The sequence below is a fragment of the Dendrobium catenatum genome, unplaced genomic scaffold (assembly GCF_001605985.2).
Source record: "Dendrobium catenatum unplaced genomic scaffold, ASM160598v2 fragScaff_scaffold_1103, whole genome shotgun sequence".
Taxonomy (NCBI): domain Eukaryota; kingdom Viridiplantae; phylum Streptophyta; class Magnoliopsida; order Asparagales; family Orchidaceae; genus Dendrobium; species Dendrobium catenatum.
The window spans coordinates 326,584-344,631 of NW_021319565.1; the positions used below are offsets into that span (position 1 = coordinate 326,584).

At 32.8% G+C, this 18,048-nt stretch overlaps 1 protein-coding gene across 1 annotated transcript; it reads left to right on the forward strand.

Annotated features, from left to right (window-relative positions):
- The first annotated feature begins 15,733 nt into the window (after nt 1-15,733).
- LOC110098515 lies at nt 15,734-16,183 on the forward strand. The gene has a single exon (XM_020825375.1). The coding sequence runs from the start codon at nt 15,734-15,736 to the stop codon at nt 16,181-16,183; it is 450 nt and encodes a 149-aa protein (XP_020681034.1).
- The last annotated feature ends 1,865 nt before the right edge of the window (nt 16,184-18,048 follow it).

Below are 18,048 nucleotides of genomic sequence, written 5' to 3' on the forward strand. Positions count from 1 at the left end.
TTATGGCTATCAAAGAGATAACTAGTTTTGTGCATGGTCACATACCTATTATATATATGGGGATTCCTCATTTCAGAGGAAGAAAGAAAACTTTCTTTTTTATTGATTTAATTACTTTTGTGCATAATAAGATTTTGTCCTAGGATTCCAATTTATGAGTTTTGGTGGTAGATTAATTCTTATTAATAGTATTTTATGCTCTTTGCTTGTTTACATTTTTCAAACCATGTCCCCACTCGAGATGAGTACTATAAAATTCATTTAAATATTTTTTTCTGGAAAGGATCTAGTAGCAATTCTAAAATCCTCTGGTCATCTTGGGTTAACTATTGTGGTGTGTTGGACGAAGGGGCCCATGGTTGCAAGAGTAAGAATGACCTAGCCAAGGCTTTTTTGTTCAAGTTGTGGTTCAACTTTCATTCTAGAAATAGCCTTTGGGATAATTTCATGTTTTCTAAGTATTGTGTGGGAAAGCATCCTACTACCTGTGCTTATAACCAAGGGAATTCTAAGGTGTGGCAGAGGTTACGCAAAGTTAAATGGGAGGTTGAACCCTTCATCTTATGAGGGCTTCGCATTGGTAATATTTATTTCCAGTAAGATCGTCGGTGGTGACAAGTCTATTGATTCTATTCTTAACTCTTCCTCTAAGGTAACTATTAAGGTGAATCGCTTCATTAATTATAATTGTTAGGAATATCAGAAGTTTACTAATGTTATTCTAGATTTTATATTCACAAAATTTTTAACCTTCCTCTTAATACTTCTTCTGATCATTTAAAGTTATGTGATATGTCTAAAGATGGTAATTTTAGACTTAAGGATGCTTGAAACACTTTTAGAATAAAGAAGCATGTTGATATTATCTTCTCTATGATCTGGCACAAAAGTATTCCTTCTATTATGGAGGTTTTTGTTTGGAGGCTTTTGCATAAGTTTATTACTACCGATGACAACCTTATTAAAATAGGTTTTATTTTGCCACAGTGTCAATGTTGCTTTCATGTGGAGAACATGTATCATGGGTTCATTTCTGGTTCTTTAGCCGCCAAAATTTGGATCTATTTTGACGACTTATTTCATTTAAATGTTTTTAATGCAAAATTGCCTATTTTCAATATGATTAGATCATGGATTATTAAAACTAAAGGTCATATTATAAATGTTATTCCTTTTCTTATATTATTATTTTTATGGTTGGATAGAAATAATTCTCTATATAATGGTATCCCTATGAAACCATAATAGGATTATTCAGAAAGTGAAGGACAAGGTTTTAGCCCTTTATTTTATCAATCTCTTATCCTCTAAGAGTTTTAAAAACTTTTTTATGTGGTTTCTACTTTTGGTATTATTGGGGTTGTTGATACTAACCCCAACCTGATTTATTGGATCAAGCCCCCTTACTACTTTTACAAGTTAAATGTGGATGGTTCCTTTAATGAATCTTCTTTTAGTTGTGGTGGGCTGATCAGAGATAGCAATGGTGGGTTTGTGGTGGCCTTCGTGAATCTTGTGTAAAAGGATGATGTGAATTTTGCCCTGATTTTTGCCATTCTTTATGGCATTAAGCTTTGTATTTCTCTTGGGCTTTCGAATGTTCATATTGAGATAAATTCCATTTATAACTAACAATTCTTAAAGTCTTTCAAGGATACTATTTACTCTTCTGAATTGTTTTGTCATGTGAGGTATATTAAGAACCTTCTTATTTTTTTGAATCATTCATTTCATCATATTTCTATGGAAAGGAATGCTTGTGCTAATTGGTTTGCTAACTAGGGTTGTAGTTTAGAAAGTTTATATGATTTATCTGGGTTTAATCTTCCCACTCGCTTTAAAGTTTTTTTAAGTTTAGATTCCAATAATTTACCTTATATTTCCTTTTGAGTTGTTTGGGCTCTAGATGTTGCACTTCCTTGGCTTGTTTATGGTGTCGTCTAGCCCTGCTTGGAGGTGGTTTAGGGGTGCTTGTGTGTTCCAGCTTTCTAGCTAGGATGGTGTCCATCTTTTTCTATATGGAGGTCTGGTCATCTTTGGTGTCTATGGTATTTTTATCTTTTGTGGTTATATATTTTATTTAGTTACTATTTCATGGTTGTTCCTTTTTGCTTGCGCTTATTTTTTCTGGGATTGGTTTTTCTGGCATTTTATTTTACTGCTTTTGTGCTTGGGAAAGCCTATGCTATATCTTCAATCTTGGAGTTACATTCGGCATTTTGTCTTGGAGAATGAGGGGGTTTGGTTGTGGCAGCCTTTGAATCCTTTTCTTTGTATCTATTTCGTGCCTCTAATATTACTCAGGATTAAGCTATTGGTGGCCATATGTTTTTATGTGGTTGCGGTTGCTATTTTAAGGTGCCTTGCTTACTTTTCCTTTGGTGTGGAGGACCTTGTGATTATTCAGTTTTCCTTGAATTCCTTTTATCCATATGGGTTTCATGCTTCTCTGAACAGTGGGTTTTCTAGCCCTGTGTTGAGCAATAATGCTAAATACTTATTTCATTATTGATTTTTTTATTGGGAATTACTTGTTTTTTCTCTGTCTAGATTGCTATAAGAGCAGGAAGTATAATCCTAATTATTTTGATTTTGGGTGTAGCCTTTTAGTGCATCATTTTGTTTTACAGGTGCCCTTTTTTGCAGGTGGGCATAAAGATCAAATCATCAAAGGCAAGTAGAACTTAGTTGTGGTTTTTTGAAGTTCTATTCTTTTTTTGGTGCTTGTTCTTGAGCACAGTATCATTTTCCTATGGTATTTTGTAATGATTGTTAGTAGGGACCTCAAGATCGTAAGTTTTTTTTTTTATTTTATTTTAAAGCTCTTTTTAGCAGTACGGAGCTAGAGGGACCTTATAATCAATTTTCTAATCAATGCATAGGCCCTTTCCATGGGTTTCCCCTAAAAAAAAAAAAAAAAAAAAAAAAAAAAAAAAAAAAAAAAAAAAACTAAAGCCATTTGTGTGTCTCTGCTTTGGGCGATTCTGAGGAAATTTAGGGTTTATGATCGTCCACTTCCTCTCTTCGCCCCAGGAGTGGCTGGTTTGATTTTTTTCATTCTTTTTCTTCCTTGTTGGCTTCTTTGATATTCCCTACACTTGGTTTTGAGGTTTCTCTCAATTGTTTTTCTTATTGGAGATGATTTCCCCGACATTATCTATCCCCACCTTGTCTTTCTTCCCTGATGGAAAAACTCACTCTGTTATGGATGTTCTAGTAGGTTCTTCTTCAACTTCTACTAAGCTTCACTTTGTTTTTACTTCTTTTAAGGGATGTATTGTCCTAATGTTTGATGATTCGGTGGTGTCACAGCATGTTGCGCCATTTGCTCTCACATTTGTGGGCAAGTTTGTTCTTTATAGACCTAACCTACATGTGATTATAAAATTCTTTATGAATCTTAAGCTTTCTAATTTCTTTCACATTAGTCTATTAAATCCGCATCATATCACAATACAACTCACCAACGATCTTGATTATAGTCACATTTTGTTAAGGAGATCTTATTATATATAAGCTTGTCAAATGAGGTTACTTAAATGGAATCTGGATTTTGATGTGTGTGAGAAATCTCCTATTGTTCCTGTGTGGAACTCATTCCCAAATTTATGCTTTAGCTTTTTCAATTCTTAGATTTTATTTGGTTTTGCTTCAATCTTTGGTTGGCCATTACAAGCAGACAAATCTACTACATCTTTTGCTAGACCTTCTGTGGCTCAAGTTTTAGTTTAGTTGGATATTTTTAGAAAGCATCCGAATGAAATTTGGATATGCTCTGAATTGAATGGTTATTTTTAAAAATTGTAAATTTAAAAACTTCCCATTTTCTGTTCAAATTGTAAGATGCATGGTCATGGAGTTAATAAGTGCTTTAGGTTGCATCCTCATTTCCGTAAGGAGATGGTTTCTACTAAAGATACACATAGTTTAATGGACCTTCGATTGATGGAAATAATGTGGCTCCTAATATAATGGTTGAAGGAAATGTTTCTAGCTTGTAGGATTTGATTGAGACTAGCATTCCAGAAGAGTTTGTGGGTCATACTGATAATGGATGATGATGATAAATTAATACAATGTGCATTAATTTATAAGAAGCCTTCTTCAATTCCAATTGCTAACCCTAATTGTGACCAGGGAGTAAATTCTACCTCTTCTTTGCATATGGAAGGTCAAGCTTTGGATTAGCAAGGGTCAAATTCTACTATTAATCAAATTATTATCCCATCTTCAGCTATTATTCAATGTGTTAATAACAATAATTTCATTGATATTGATGTGAAGATGGTTAAGAATAATTATTCTAATTTTGTTTCAAATCAATTTATTATTATTTCTTAGGATGAAGGCCAAGGTGGCATGGTGGATAATAATGCTAATAAAAGTAAATCAATTATGTAGGATGGTTGTAGCTTTGAGGGAGATGATTTGCAACAAGAGGTTTGGCAGGTAGACTTGAATGATAATAGTAAGCTTTTCTTAAAATTGCCTTCTCATAGTGATGCTTTTAATAATGCTGAGGATATGGATATTATGGTTAAATCCTTTGCTAAAGATTATAATGATACTAGTTACATTAAGTTTCATAGTAAGAGAGGAAGGAAGAAACAACATATCACATTGCAATCTTCTAGGACCACTTGCTCGTATACTTCTTATTAATTGTATTTTTTTATGTTTAATTATATTATTCAGAATGTGAGGGGCATTGGTCGTCCCTCTTCTAGATTATGTGATAAGAATTTATGTCGTGTTCACAATATTTCTATTCTTGTTTTGCTTAAGCCTGTTGTTTCTTCTTCTAGGTCGATTAGTACATCTCAATTTTTGGATTTTAATTATGTTATTTCGAATGTGACTAATAAGATTTGGGTTCTTTGGAAGGATCCTATTAAAATTGATGTTATTGTTGACTTTACTTAAGTGAGGCATTATAATGTTGAGGTTTTTAATTTTCATTGATGTGCTTCTTTTGTGTATGCTGCTTCTTCTCGATACATTAGGAAATTTCTTTGGGATCAAACCATTAATTTTTGTAGTTTTTGCAATTTACCTTAGCTTGTTGGTGCTGATTTTAATGTTATTACTAACCCTTCTGAGATGATAGGAGGCTCTTCCTCTTCTTAACGGTCTTTGGAGGATTTTAGTTACATAATTTTGGATTGTAATTTATATGATTTTGGATCATGATTTTTTTAATGATTCAAGACTTAACTCATTTAACTCCTTTAATGTTCAATATCTTAGCAGAACTCTTTCTAGTGACTCCCGTTTTCTTATTAGCCTTAATTTTAGAGAATTTAATGCTTTTCCTCAATTCAAATTTTAAAACATGTGGTTACTTCATCACTCTGTTTAGATGTTATTCTGAATAATTAGCAAGCTCCTTGACATTCGAATAATTATAGTTTTGGCATGAGGAGACTTTGGTTTAAGCTGAGAAGGAGTAAGCAGGTTTAAATTGGTGGAACCATAATGTGTTTAAAAATCTCTTTACAAATATTTTGAAAGTGGAGCACCAAGTTGATACTATTCAGTCTAATTATCAAGTTGATCCTTCTGATGCTAATTTCACTTTATTAAGAAATGCTAAAGAGGTGTTTCTTAAATTACAAGATTAGTAGTAGGTCTTTTGGAAATAGAAAGTTGTGACTAAGCACCTTGTTGAAGGTGATAATAACACTAAATATTTTCAGGCATTGGTCAAGAGGTAAAAATTGTATTAATCAAATTCAACAGGAGGATGGTTTTTTCATTGAGAGAATTGTGGTGATTGTTAATGTAGCTGTTCAACATTTTAAAAATCGCCTTAATAAGAATTTTAGTCCAGCTCAGATTGTTTATTATTCTTTTATTCTTAACCTTATATCTAAAGAGGAGAATGAGACTCTTTTTAAACCTCCTTCTTTTGAGGAAGTTAAAGAGACTCTTTTTGGTATGAATAGTAACTCTGTGGCTAGTCCTAATGGTTTTACCACTATATTTTTTCAAAAATCTTGGCGCATTATTAATAATGATCTTTTTTTATTGTTTTGCATTTCTTTGATGGTAATTTTATCGCTAAGATTTTTACTTCTACTTCTATTGTCCTTATTCCAAAAAATAACTTAGTCAATACTTGGAATGATTTTAGACCTATAAGTCTTTGTACCTTTTTTAACAAATTGATTTCTAAAATTCTCTTATATCATCTTACTTCTATTTTACCTAGACTTATCTCTCCATCTCATATGAGGTTTGTGAATTGGAAGGCCATTATGGATAATATTTTGTTGGCTCAAGAATTTTGCCAAGACCTGGATGTTTGGGTGAGAGGAGGTAACTTGATTTTCAAGCAGGATATTGCCAAGGCCTATGACAATATTGATTAGAACTTTATTTGTCACATTCTAAATTTGTTTATCTTTAATTTAGTTTTTATTAAACTTATTAGGAATTGTATTGAAGGTTTTTATTTCTCTATTATTGTTAATGTTTCTAGTAATGGTTATTTTAAATTCTCTCACGGTTTAAGACAAGGTGACCCAATTTCTCTTGCCCTTTTCATTATTGTTGCTAAATTTTTATCTAGGGGCCTTACCAATCTTTTTGAGAATACTACTGATCTTTAGTTTAGAACTTTTGGTGGTTTTCCCATATCTCATTTATGTTTTGTTGATGACTTTATTATTTTTATAAATGCTTATGCTAACAGGATTCATAAACTTATGGATTTTTTCTATCCATTTGAAATGGTTAGTGGCTTATCTCTTAATAGAAAAAAAAAAGATTTTTTTATTACTTCTAAGAGAATTCCTAATGATCATATTTTAGCCATTAAAGATTTAACTAGTTTTATGCATGGTTAATTACCCATTAAGTATCTTGGTGTCCCTCTTTTTAAAGGTAGAAATAAAACCTTTCTCTTCGATGATCTTATTTCCTCTGTTTAGAATAAACTTTTATTTTGGGATTCTAATTTTCTTTGCTTTGGTGGTAGAGTTACTCTTATCAAAAGTCTTCTCTTCTCTTTGACGATTTATAGTTTTCAAACTACTCTTCTGACTCAAGCGATTTGTAGTAGAGTGCATATGCTTATCAAGAACTTTTTTTTTTGGAAAGGTACTTCTTCTAACTCCAAAATTGCCTGGGCTTCTTGGGATAATTTCTACTACGTTGTTTTGACTAAAGGGGGTTTAGGTTGTAAAATAATGAATGATTTGGCTATGGCATTTTCTTTTAAATTATGGTATAATTTTCATGCTAAAGTGAGCCTTTGGGCTAATTTTATGTATGCCTAGTATTGTGTTGGTAAGCACCCTACTACTTGTCATTTTAATCAAGGTGATTCTAGAGTGTGGCAAAGGCTTTGCATGGTTGAATGGGATATTAAGCACTTCATTTCTTCTGGTCTTGGTGAAGGTAATGCTTTCTTTTGACAAGATCGTTGGTTGGGTAAACAGTCTATTGACTCCATTATGAATTCTTCCACCATTGCGGCATTAAGGTTAATTATTTTTTTACTGATAATTTCTGAGATGATGAGAAACTTTCTAATGTTATTCTTGTCTTCATTATTCATCAAATTCTAAACCTTCCTATCAAGTCATCTTATGTTATTTGTCTAAAGATGGAAGTTTTCACTTAAATAATGCTTGGCATGCTTTTAGATCTAGGAGGAATATTGATAATATTTTCCCTTTGATTTGGAATAAAAGCATACCTAAAACTGTGGTTGTTTTTGTCAGGAGAATTATGCATAATTTTATTTCAACGGATGATAATCTCACCAAAAAAGTTTTTTTTTTTGCCTTCCAATCGATGTTGTTACCATATTGAGAATATGCATCATGTTTTTATTTATGGCCCTACTCCTTCTAAAACTTGGGTTTATTTTGATGACATGTTTTAGTTAAGCTATTTTAATGCTCATTTGCCCCTTAATTCTATGCTGACTGCTTGGTTCATTAATTCTAAAGGGCACATAAGAGATATTATTCCTTCTCTCATATTATGGTCCTTATGGTTGGAGAGGAATAATTATCTTTTTAATGGTGTTCAGATGAATCATCATAAGGTTATCCAGAATGTGAAGGATAAAGTTTTTGTCACTTGTTTCTGTTAAATTGCTCTCTTTGAAAATTTAAAAACTTTTATTTTGTTGGGTCTTCCTTTGGCCTTAGTTTGGAGGGAGATACTATTGCTAAAGAGGCTAAAATTATTTATTGGACTAAACCCCCCATAAATTTCTATAAGCTAAATGTGGATGGTGCTAGCAGGGATTCTTTTGTGGGCTTTAGTGGAGCTATTAGAGACAGTAATGGTTGTCTTATTATGGCTTTTTCTGGTCATTTATAAAATGGTAAGGTTTACTTTGCTACCGCCATGGCTATTCTTTATGGTCTTAAGTTGTGTATTTCTCTTAACTTAATTAATATTTTTATTGAGGTTAACTTTGATTATAATTTCCAACTCTTATATTTTGGTGATGATATTTGTTGCAATCCTGATCTATTTTATCAGGTGAGGGAAATTAAGAATCTATTGATATTTTGATTTATTTGTTCTATCATATTTGCAATGATGGTAATGCTTGGCTTCTTGGCTTATTAATTGTGGGTGTGGTCTAGAGTGTTTTCCATATTTTGTTGGGTCCACCATTCTAGTGGCTTTAAATGGTATTCTTAGACTTGATGCTATTGGTTTACCTTATGTTAGAATTTAAGTCATTTTTTTGGTTGGTTTCTTCTTGCTCTTTTTCTTTGGGGCTTTTTCCTTGGCTAATTTTTAGATGCTCTGTATGGGGTTGTGTGGTTTGGTGATAGTTTATTTTTGTACGGATGGTTTTAATTTTTTTCTTTCAACTCTAGCTCTCCTTACTTTTCTGTTGGTGGTTGGTGGTGTTTGTTTTAACTCTTGTGTTGTTGGGATCTATTTTTTCAACTTTTGGATTATCAGCTGGGATGCTACTTTGGCTGTTCCATTTGGTTTCTGCTCTATTTTTTATCTGCCAGTTGGTGTGTTGTGCTTTCTTTATATTGGGTTTTGTTCATGGTTCCCTGAATTGGTGGTTTTATGGGTTAGCATGGGTCGTATGCCTGGTGAGGTTTGATCTTTCTTTGGAGGTTTCTGTGATTCACTCTAACTATCACCTTTCTCTTATATTATTGTGTTATGGTGTTTTTTAACTACTGCTGGCATTTCTCTTTGGCTTTGTTCACTTTAGTTGAGGTCTTTGTGGATATGGACTTGAGTTGTGATTGCACCAGTTATGCTGTAGATGATTTTCTTAATTGTTGCTCTCCTACCTTTAGGTTGTTGTAGTTGATGGCTGGGAATATCCGTGAGAGTTTGGTTTTGTTTTGGGGCTACCTTGGTTCTATTTTGAAGTTGCAGAATGTTGGTTTGCTTTTGTTTATCTCATATGGTCTTTTCAGCATTGATTGGTATCTGGATTACCGTATTTTGCAGGATGGATTGGGGCTCTTTTTCAGGCTGGGTGTTAGCCAGGGGGCTTTGTGTTTCTATTTTGTGGGATTTATGTTCTATAGTTTGGGGCTGTTTGAGTGGGAATTTTTTATTGATCCTATTGGTAGGATTGAGTGGCATGTGGATTACCTTTATGAGGTTTCCTGGTTTAATTTTATTTTGAGCTCCATAAGTCTGTATCCTTAATTTGGTTTAATGTGGTTACAGAGCTTGGATCCGTTATTATTATGTAGAATTTACTGTACTAACTTTTGTTCTGTCTTAAATTTAGGTAATTCTTTTTGTTTCACCTATACTTTTTTGTGCTATAGTTTTTTGTTTTTTAGCCTCTATGAATTTCAGGCGGAGTTTATTATGGTTGTGATTAAGTTTTTTTGCTAAAAGATTTTGCCTCATTTTCATATTTATATCTTTCTTTTTTGGATGCTTGTCTATAGAATCTTTAGCATGTTATTAGGCTTCCTTGTACTCTCGCTTAGTGGAGACTATCAGCTCATAGGTTTTCTTTTGCTTTGTTTTGTAGCTCATTCGAGCATTTGACAATTGATGGTATCGCTTAAGGACCTTAAAATTGTTTGTAATATTTAATGTGAAGGCCCCTCCATGGCATATTGATTAGGCTTGTCCCTAAAGTCTATTTAACCCTTTTTGATGTCTACATAACATTCTAATCCCTAAAACCTAAAGCATATTCCAAGCTCATAAAACCTTTAAATATTAACAACTCATGCGACTTTATAAAGCAACTTGTTGCATATAATTTTGAAAACCCTTATGAATTCTCTGTACAAGTTTATAGTCGTCATTACATTGATTTTAATTCATTTGAGTACATGGTTATCCATGGTTGACCTAGTTTGACCTATTTAATTTTTTAAAACCTAAAACCTTCATATATGTTAATCATATCCAACTTCTCAACCCATGATATGGAATACTATCTTAGCAAAATAATCAAACCCATGATATGGATTCATAATCATGTATAAATCATATTAAACAATATTAACAAAAGTAACTATATAATGATTGTACCATTGATTTAATATATTTAATATTTCATTAAAAAAAACTATATATATTTTTTTTAGAATATAAAGATTACCCTAAAGGATAATATTAATTTGAGCATATGAGGAAAAAGAAAATTTATGAGGAAACAAAAAAAAAATTATTTTTGAATTCTAACTTAGTATAGAGAATATAAGCATTATCCAAAAGGATAAACTTCACATTTACCTATCATTTTAAATATAAAAATAAAATGGGATTAGCTTGTTCGACATCAGGAAAAATGTTCCCCTCTCTTAGCAAACTAATATATGTTTTATTTTATACTAGGATCTTGGGTTCCTTTCACAAGTTTTTCATTAATATGAAGATTATAGGTTCCTTTCATACTGGCTTGCTTATCCCCATCATGTGGCGATTCAACTGAGCAATGATTTTGATTATAGTTGTATTTTTTTGATAAGATCTTATTATATTCAGGCTTATCAAATGAGACTCCTTACGTGGACACCAAATTTTGATGTCCGTGAGGAGTCCACGATTTCTCCTTTTTCGGTTTCTTTCCCTAATCTTAGGCTTCATTTCTTTAATTAAATTCTCTTTGGTCTTTCTTCTATTCTTGGTAGGCCATTATAAAAGGACTAGGCGACGGCCTCAATTTCTTGTCCGTTGATGGCTCAAGTCTTAGTTGAGTTAGATATTTAAAAAAAAGCATCCTATTGAGATATGGCTAGGTTCTAAATTGAATGCTTATTTTTAGAAAGTTGAATTTTAAAACTTTCATATATTTTTCTCAGATTGTAAGATGCTCGGTTCATGGTTTAAGTGAGAGTTTTAAATTGCATCCACATTTTAAGAAGAAAAAAGAAATTGCTAGGTAGTCCAAGGTGAAAGAGGGCATTTCAATTGACCAAGTTAATATTGAATTGAAACATAATATTATGGATGCTAATGGTGATATGGCTCAAGGTAATGATGAGGTTATACTATAGCCTGGTTTAATTCATACCGATCCTACCTCTTCTAATGGGGGTGAATTTCTCAGTGATCAAAGTGTGGATCCCAAATTGGATAATATATTATGTTCAGATCTCACTGGAGGGGAGAAACAAATGTTACCAACCAATTCTAATACCATTATTATGCCTTCTTCTTCATCTAATCCTTGTGTTTCAAAGCAAACATTGTCTGATATAGTTGTTATTGATGTTGACACTACTTTTTCTAATAAGCTTCAATCTCATATTATGAATGATCAAGTTTATGAGTAGATTCCTGAAAGAGCTTAGCCTATATTGCTTGAGGATGATTTGCCCCAAGTAGAGAGATTGGCTAATGTCCAATCTAAGAAAGTGAGGGAAATTAGTGGAGTTGTTGTGAATAATGTTACCACTATGGAAGATGTTGTTTTCTTTGTGGATGGTGAGTTTCCTCTTTCTACGGGGCATTTAGGTATGATAAAAGAAAGTAAGCTTCCTTTAATTGATAATTATCTTAGTGGTGCTTTTACTAACATGGAGGTGGATATGTTGGCTAAATGTTTTGCTATAGATGATAATGATATGAGCTATGCCAAGGGTCGTGGTAGCAGAGGTAGAAAACCAAGGAATGTCATTTTACAATCACGCAGAAATATACATTCACTTACTTCTCATTAATCTTTGTTTCTCATGTTTAACACAATTATTTGGAATTTTAGGGGTATTGGATGGCCCTTCTTTTAACGCTAGAGTTAATTTATGTCGTATTCATAATTTATCTATTCTTGTCCTCCTTGAGCCTCTTATTTCTACTGATAAGTTACTTTGTACTACTAAATTTTTGGTTTTTAAACATGCTAAGTTGAATGTGGCCAATAAAATTTTTGTTTTTTAGAAATATTTTGTTAGAATTGATATCATTGGTAATTTTACTCAAGTCTTACATTATAATATTAAAATTTTTAGTTTCCAATATTTTTGATTCTTTTGTTTATGCTGCCTCATCTTGTTATACTAGAAAGATTATATGGATCAAATTGTCTATTTCATAGTATTTTTTATCTTCCTTGGCTTGTTGGTGGAGATTTTAATATTATAACTAACCCGATTGAGCGAATAGGGGGATCACTCTCTATCTATCAGTCAATGGTGGATTTAAACGGTATGATTATGGATTGCAACCTTAATGATATTAGTTTTTCTGGCAATAATTTCACTTGGCACCATGGGCATTTGTTGCAAAGGATAGATAGGGTATTATTTAATGATGTTTGGCTTAATTTTTTTGAGTTTATTGATGTTGAACATCTTAGTTGTACCATCTATGATTATTCTCTTATTTTTATTAGAATTAAGAATAGAGCTATGGGTTATCCATCTCAATTTAATATCAAAACATGTGGTTACTTCATAATTTTTTTTGGATGTGGTTAAGAAAAATTGGCTGGCCCTTATATTTCCTGATGATTCTATCTTTGGTATGAATAGACTTTTGCTTAAGCTGAAAAGACTTATGAAAGTTTTAAATTGGTGGAACCATAATGCTTTTTAAGAAAAATTTCTTACATTTTAATTGCAAAAGATAGGGTGAATTCTTATGAGAGTCTTTATCAATTGGATCCTTCTGATACCAACTTCTATTTTTTGAAAGAGGCTAAGGATGAGCATTATAAATTACAAGATCGAGAATAAATTTTTTGGAAGCAAAAATTAGTTGTTAAATATTTTGTTGAAGGTGATAAAAATACTAAATACTTTCATGCCTTGGTTAATAAAAAATGTGCTATTAATTACATTCACAAAATTAATCATGACGATGGATCTATTTCTGAGGATGATGCTAAAATTGCTAATTTGGCTATTTATTATTTTCAAAATCATCTTAATAAAACCTTTAATACTTCTATTCTTGATAATTCATCTATTATTCCTATTAGTATTTCTCTTGATGATATATTTGACTTGTCTAAATCTCATTCTCTTGAGGACGTTAAGGATATTATTTTTTATATAAATGGTGATTCTGTGGCTAGTACGGATGGTTTCACAAAGAAGTTTTTTCATAAAACTTGGCCTATTATTTATAAAGATTTTTTCTCTGATGTCATTGATTTTTTTAATGGAAATCATATTACGAGGTTTTTTACTTTTACTTCTATTGTGCTTATTCCCAACGACATTTCTGTTAGTTTTTTGAAAACTTTAGATCTATTAGTTTATGTACTACCTTTTATAAACTACTTTCTAAAATTTTGATGAATCTGTTAACTATTTTTTTACTTATGCCTATTTCCCCTTTTCAAATGAGCTTTTTTAACGGGCGTGCTATTACAGACAATATCATTTTGGCACAAAAATTTTGTCAAGACTTTGATGTTAAGGTTAGAGGTGGTAATATGATTTTGAAATCGGATATTGCTAAAGCTTATGATGATATTATTAGAATTTTATTTACAATATCTTGAATTTATTTGGCTTTGATTTAAATTTCATAAACCTCATTAAGAATTGCATTGAAAGCCCTTATTTTTTATCAATGTAAATGGTTAGAGCCATGGTTTTTTTAAGGCTTCTCATGGTCTAAGACAAGGGGATTACATCTCGCCTAATCTCTTTATTATTTCTACTTACTACCTGTCTAGAAGTCTTGCTAATCTTTTTTATAAGTATCCTAGTCTCTACTTCAGAACGTTAGGTGGCTCTAAAATTTTACATTTTTGTTTGGCTGATGATTTCATTATTTTTATGAATGCCTTGATGAATAGGATTAATATACTTGTGTGTATTTATAAACATTTTGAATTAATAAGTGGTTTGGCTCTTAATAAGCATAAGTGTTATTTTATTCATGTTAAGAACTAGCCATGGTTGTTTACGTTTAAAGTATTTAGGTGTGCCTCCTTATAAGGTTAGAAAGAAGTCCTTTCTTTTTTATGATTTAATTATTATGGTGCAGAATAGACTTCCTACATGGGATTCAAATTTCCTAAGTTTTTGTGGTCGGCTTATTCTTATAAAGAGTATTCTTTGTTCTATACTTGTTTATAGTTTTCAAACTCTTCTTCCTACTAAGACTATGTGCAATAGGATTGATAGAATTTTCAATAATTTTTTTTTGGAAGGGTACGGGTCTGCTTGGAATAAATGAGTGGGACTTTACATGAAGGGGCCTTAGGATGTAAGTCTATGTTTGATTTGGCCTTTGCTTTTTGTTTCAAGTTATGGTAGAATCTTCATTCCAATGTGAGCCTTTTGGGCTAATTTTATGGTGGCCAAGTATTATAGGGGAAGGCATCTCACCATGTGTTGCTTTAGTAAAGGTAATTCTAAAGTCTGGTAGTGCATTTGCTCTATTAAATTAGTTTATTGAGTCTTCTATTGTGTGGGGTCTTGGTAATGGTAATACTTTCATTTGGGAATATTATTGGTTGAGTGGCCATTCGATTGACTCTTTAACTAATACTACTTCTAATTCTACTGTGAAGGTTAATTACTTTTTCTATAATAATGGTTTGGATTTGGAGAAACCTTCTAGTGTTCTTCCTGATTTCTTTATTCATCATATTTTAAAGATACCTCTGAACATTAATTTGAATGATGTGTTGCTTTGTGCATTGACAAAAGATGGTTGCTTTAGCTTAAATGATGTCGGGCATTCCTTTAGAGCTAAGCATCAAACATACAATCTTGTTAATATGATATGGCATAAAAGCAAACTTTCTATGATTTCTTTTTTTATTTAGAAAATTTTATATAAGCTTATTCCTACGGATGAGAATATGATGAAAAGAGGTTTTATCCACCCTTCTAAATGCCAATGCTGCTACCATGTGGATAATATGCATCATGTTTTAATATATGGCTCCTTGGCTGTTAATGTTTGGACTTACTTTGAGGACATCTTTCAATTCAATTATTTAACTTTTATGTGTTCTATTAATTCTATGCTTAACTATTGGTTTGTTAATTTCAAAGGTGATGTCAGAAATGTGATTTCTTCTCTTATCCTTTGGCTCTTATGGTTGGAGTGGAATAATTCTCATTTTAATGGGGTGGTTATGGACTATCAAAGAATTATCTATAATATTAAGGACAAAGTTGTGGCTCTTTACTCTGCTAATTTACTTTCTACCAAAAATTATAAGAACTATTTCTTTACTATGGCTTATTCTGGTATTAACTTAGAGGTGGATATTTTTTATAAGGTTCCTAGGTGTACTTCTTGGATGAAGCCTCATCCTAACTTTACTAAGTTGAATGTGGCTAGTGCGATAATGGATTCTATTATTGGCTATGGTGGTGTTACTAGAGATCATAATGGTAATTATATGTTGGGTTTTACTGGTCCTACTGCTAATTGTGATGAAAATTTTTCTATTACCTATGTTGTGCTTCATTGTTTAAGTCTTTGTTCCAATCTTAATTACATGAATGTTGTGGTCGAGGTTGCTTCTTACTTTGATTATCATTCTCTTAATTCTAAGGAGGATAAAGTTTGTTCCTCTGCTTTGTTTTATATTCGAAGGGACATTAGGAATTTATTGAGTATTTTAAACAACTCTTTCTCTGTTATTCTTGAGGAGGGAAATGCTTGTTCTCAGTCGATTGCTAGATGGGGTTTTAGTTTGAATGCTATGACTGAGATTTTGGTTCCTATTCTACCTTTTAAGGTTAAAGGCCTCTTAAGATTGAATCAAATTGGTTTATCATATGTTACTTCTTAGTGTTTCTGGTGTGGCTCTTCTCTGTTGGCTATGGGGTTCCTCCTGGCATTTTCAATCTGCTTTACTTCTTCGGGTTAGTCTGTCTGCTTATCATTTGTTGGTTGGTTTTTTTTGCAGCATGGGGAACCTTTTTTGGTGTGTCTAGAGATTTTTCTTATTCACTTTTTTTTTCTGGTATATGTTCTTTTGTTGGTTCATGGTACTTTGCTCTATGTTGGGTCTCCATTTTATGTGGATGGTTGATGTTTGATCAATTCCGTCCTATTTTAATTATAAAGGCTTGGATTGCAATGAGTTATCTGTTGTTGCCAGGTTTTTTAGTTACTTATGGCAGAATATCTTTTGTGATTCTGAGTGGGTTTTCTTTGGTTATCTTTGAGAGACTATTTTAATTAATGCTGAGGGTCTGGGTGTTTACATTAGTTCCAGTTTTCCTTCTTCTAGTGAAACCTGGTGCCTTTGCATGATTGTTTGGTGGGATACGCGTTTGGTGGGGTCTTGCTTTTGGCCTTCTCACCTCTTGGGTTCCTGGTATTGTCCTACCAGGTGGCTATTTTCTATTTTCCACTTTCATATTTTAATCTGTTTCAACCATGTTTTAGTGAATTTTCTTATTGCAAGTTATTACTACTCTTTGTTCTATTGTTGTGGTGGGTATCATATGTTTTTGTAGGATATTACTATTGTAGGTATTTGTGCTGATGGAAATTTGGATGGGAAGATGTTATTCCAAACTTATTTTTATTCTCTTCCTTCTTTTGGGTGCTCCTTGCGCACCGTAGGATGTATCAAGGTTATTCTATACTTTTGCGTAGTAGGGATCTTGAGCTCGTAGGTTTTTTTGCTTTTAGTTTTGTAGCTCTTTTGTGAAAGTTTGTTAGGGATGTTAGGCCGCTTATGAACCAATCCCAAGGCTAACCAAAAAGGGGTGAATCTATATTTTAAAACAAACAGCCTTAAAACCAAAACCAAGATTCACCACAGAGAAAACACAATGCAGAAAAATAAATGCATAAATAATAAAGCAAAGATCAGACCAGATTTATAGTGGTTCAGTCAAACCTTGACCTACGTCCACTCCTTCGAGGCACCCTCCAAATATTGCACTAAACTAAGTGTCTCTCCTTTATCCCCCTCAATTAGGCGGATAAGCCCTTACAAAATCACTTCCACCTTCCCCGGTGCGGCGGAGTCACCGGGTCCTTTGACACCAAAGAGATCTTCTTCCTTAGTGAACTTCCCTCAAGACAAGCCTTGAATCATACAGTATTAAGGTGCAAGCCTGTTGGAGCAACCGCGTGGAATCCTCCTCCACACTCGCTCTGGGGTCACAAGATCTTGTCCCTCTCAAACTTCACCTACTCCTCACTCCCTTTCAAGCTCTCTCTTCAAGTTCCACCCAAAAGAACGAATCTAGAATGGCTGCCAAAGACACTTACAAAAGTGCCAAGACAAAAGCTTAAATGGAAGATCTCAAAACGAGTTCATTAACACAACTTGCCGACTTTATCATCCAGGACGATATAAATATCTACTTGGCCGATCAGCGTAAATTATGCTCAATCAGCCTGGTCGGTTATGGACGATTAGTCAATTTTTGGCCATATCGTACAGGCCGATAGGATATCGTACAGGCCGATAGGATATCGTACTGGACAATTAGTTCAAATATGAGGATAATTATCCTAAAAATCGCCCTGAAAAGAAGCTGGCCGATGTCAAATCGAACCAGACGATCCTATGATCGGCCCGGTTGATGTGATCGTGCAAATCACCATTAATTGCTCTCCTTAATTGCTAGATTTATTTAAGAAAAATTATGCTGGATAGGCCAGGCCGATCCACTGGGATAATGTCCAAAAATA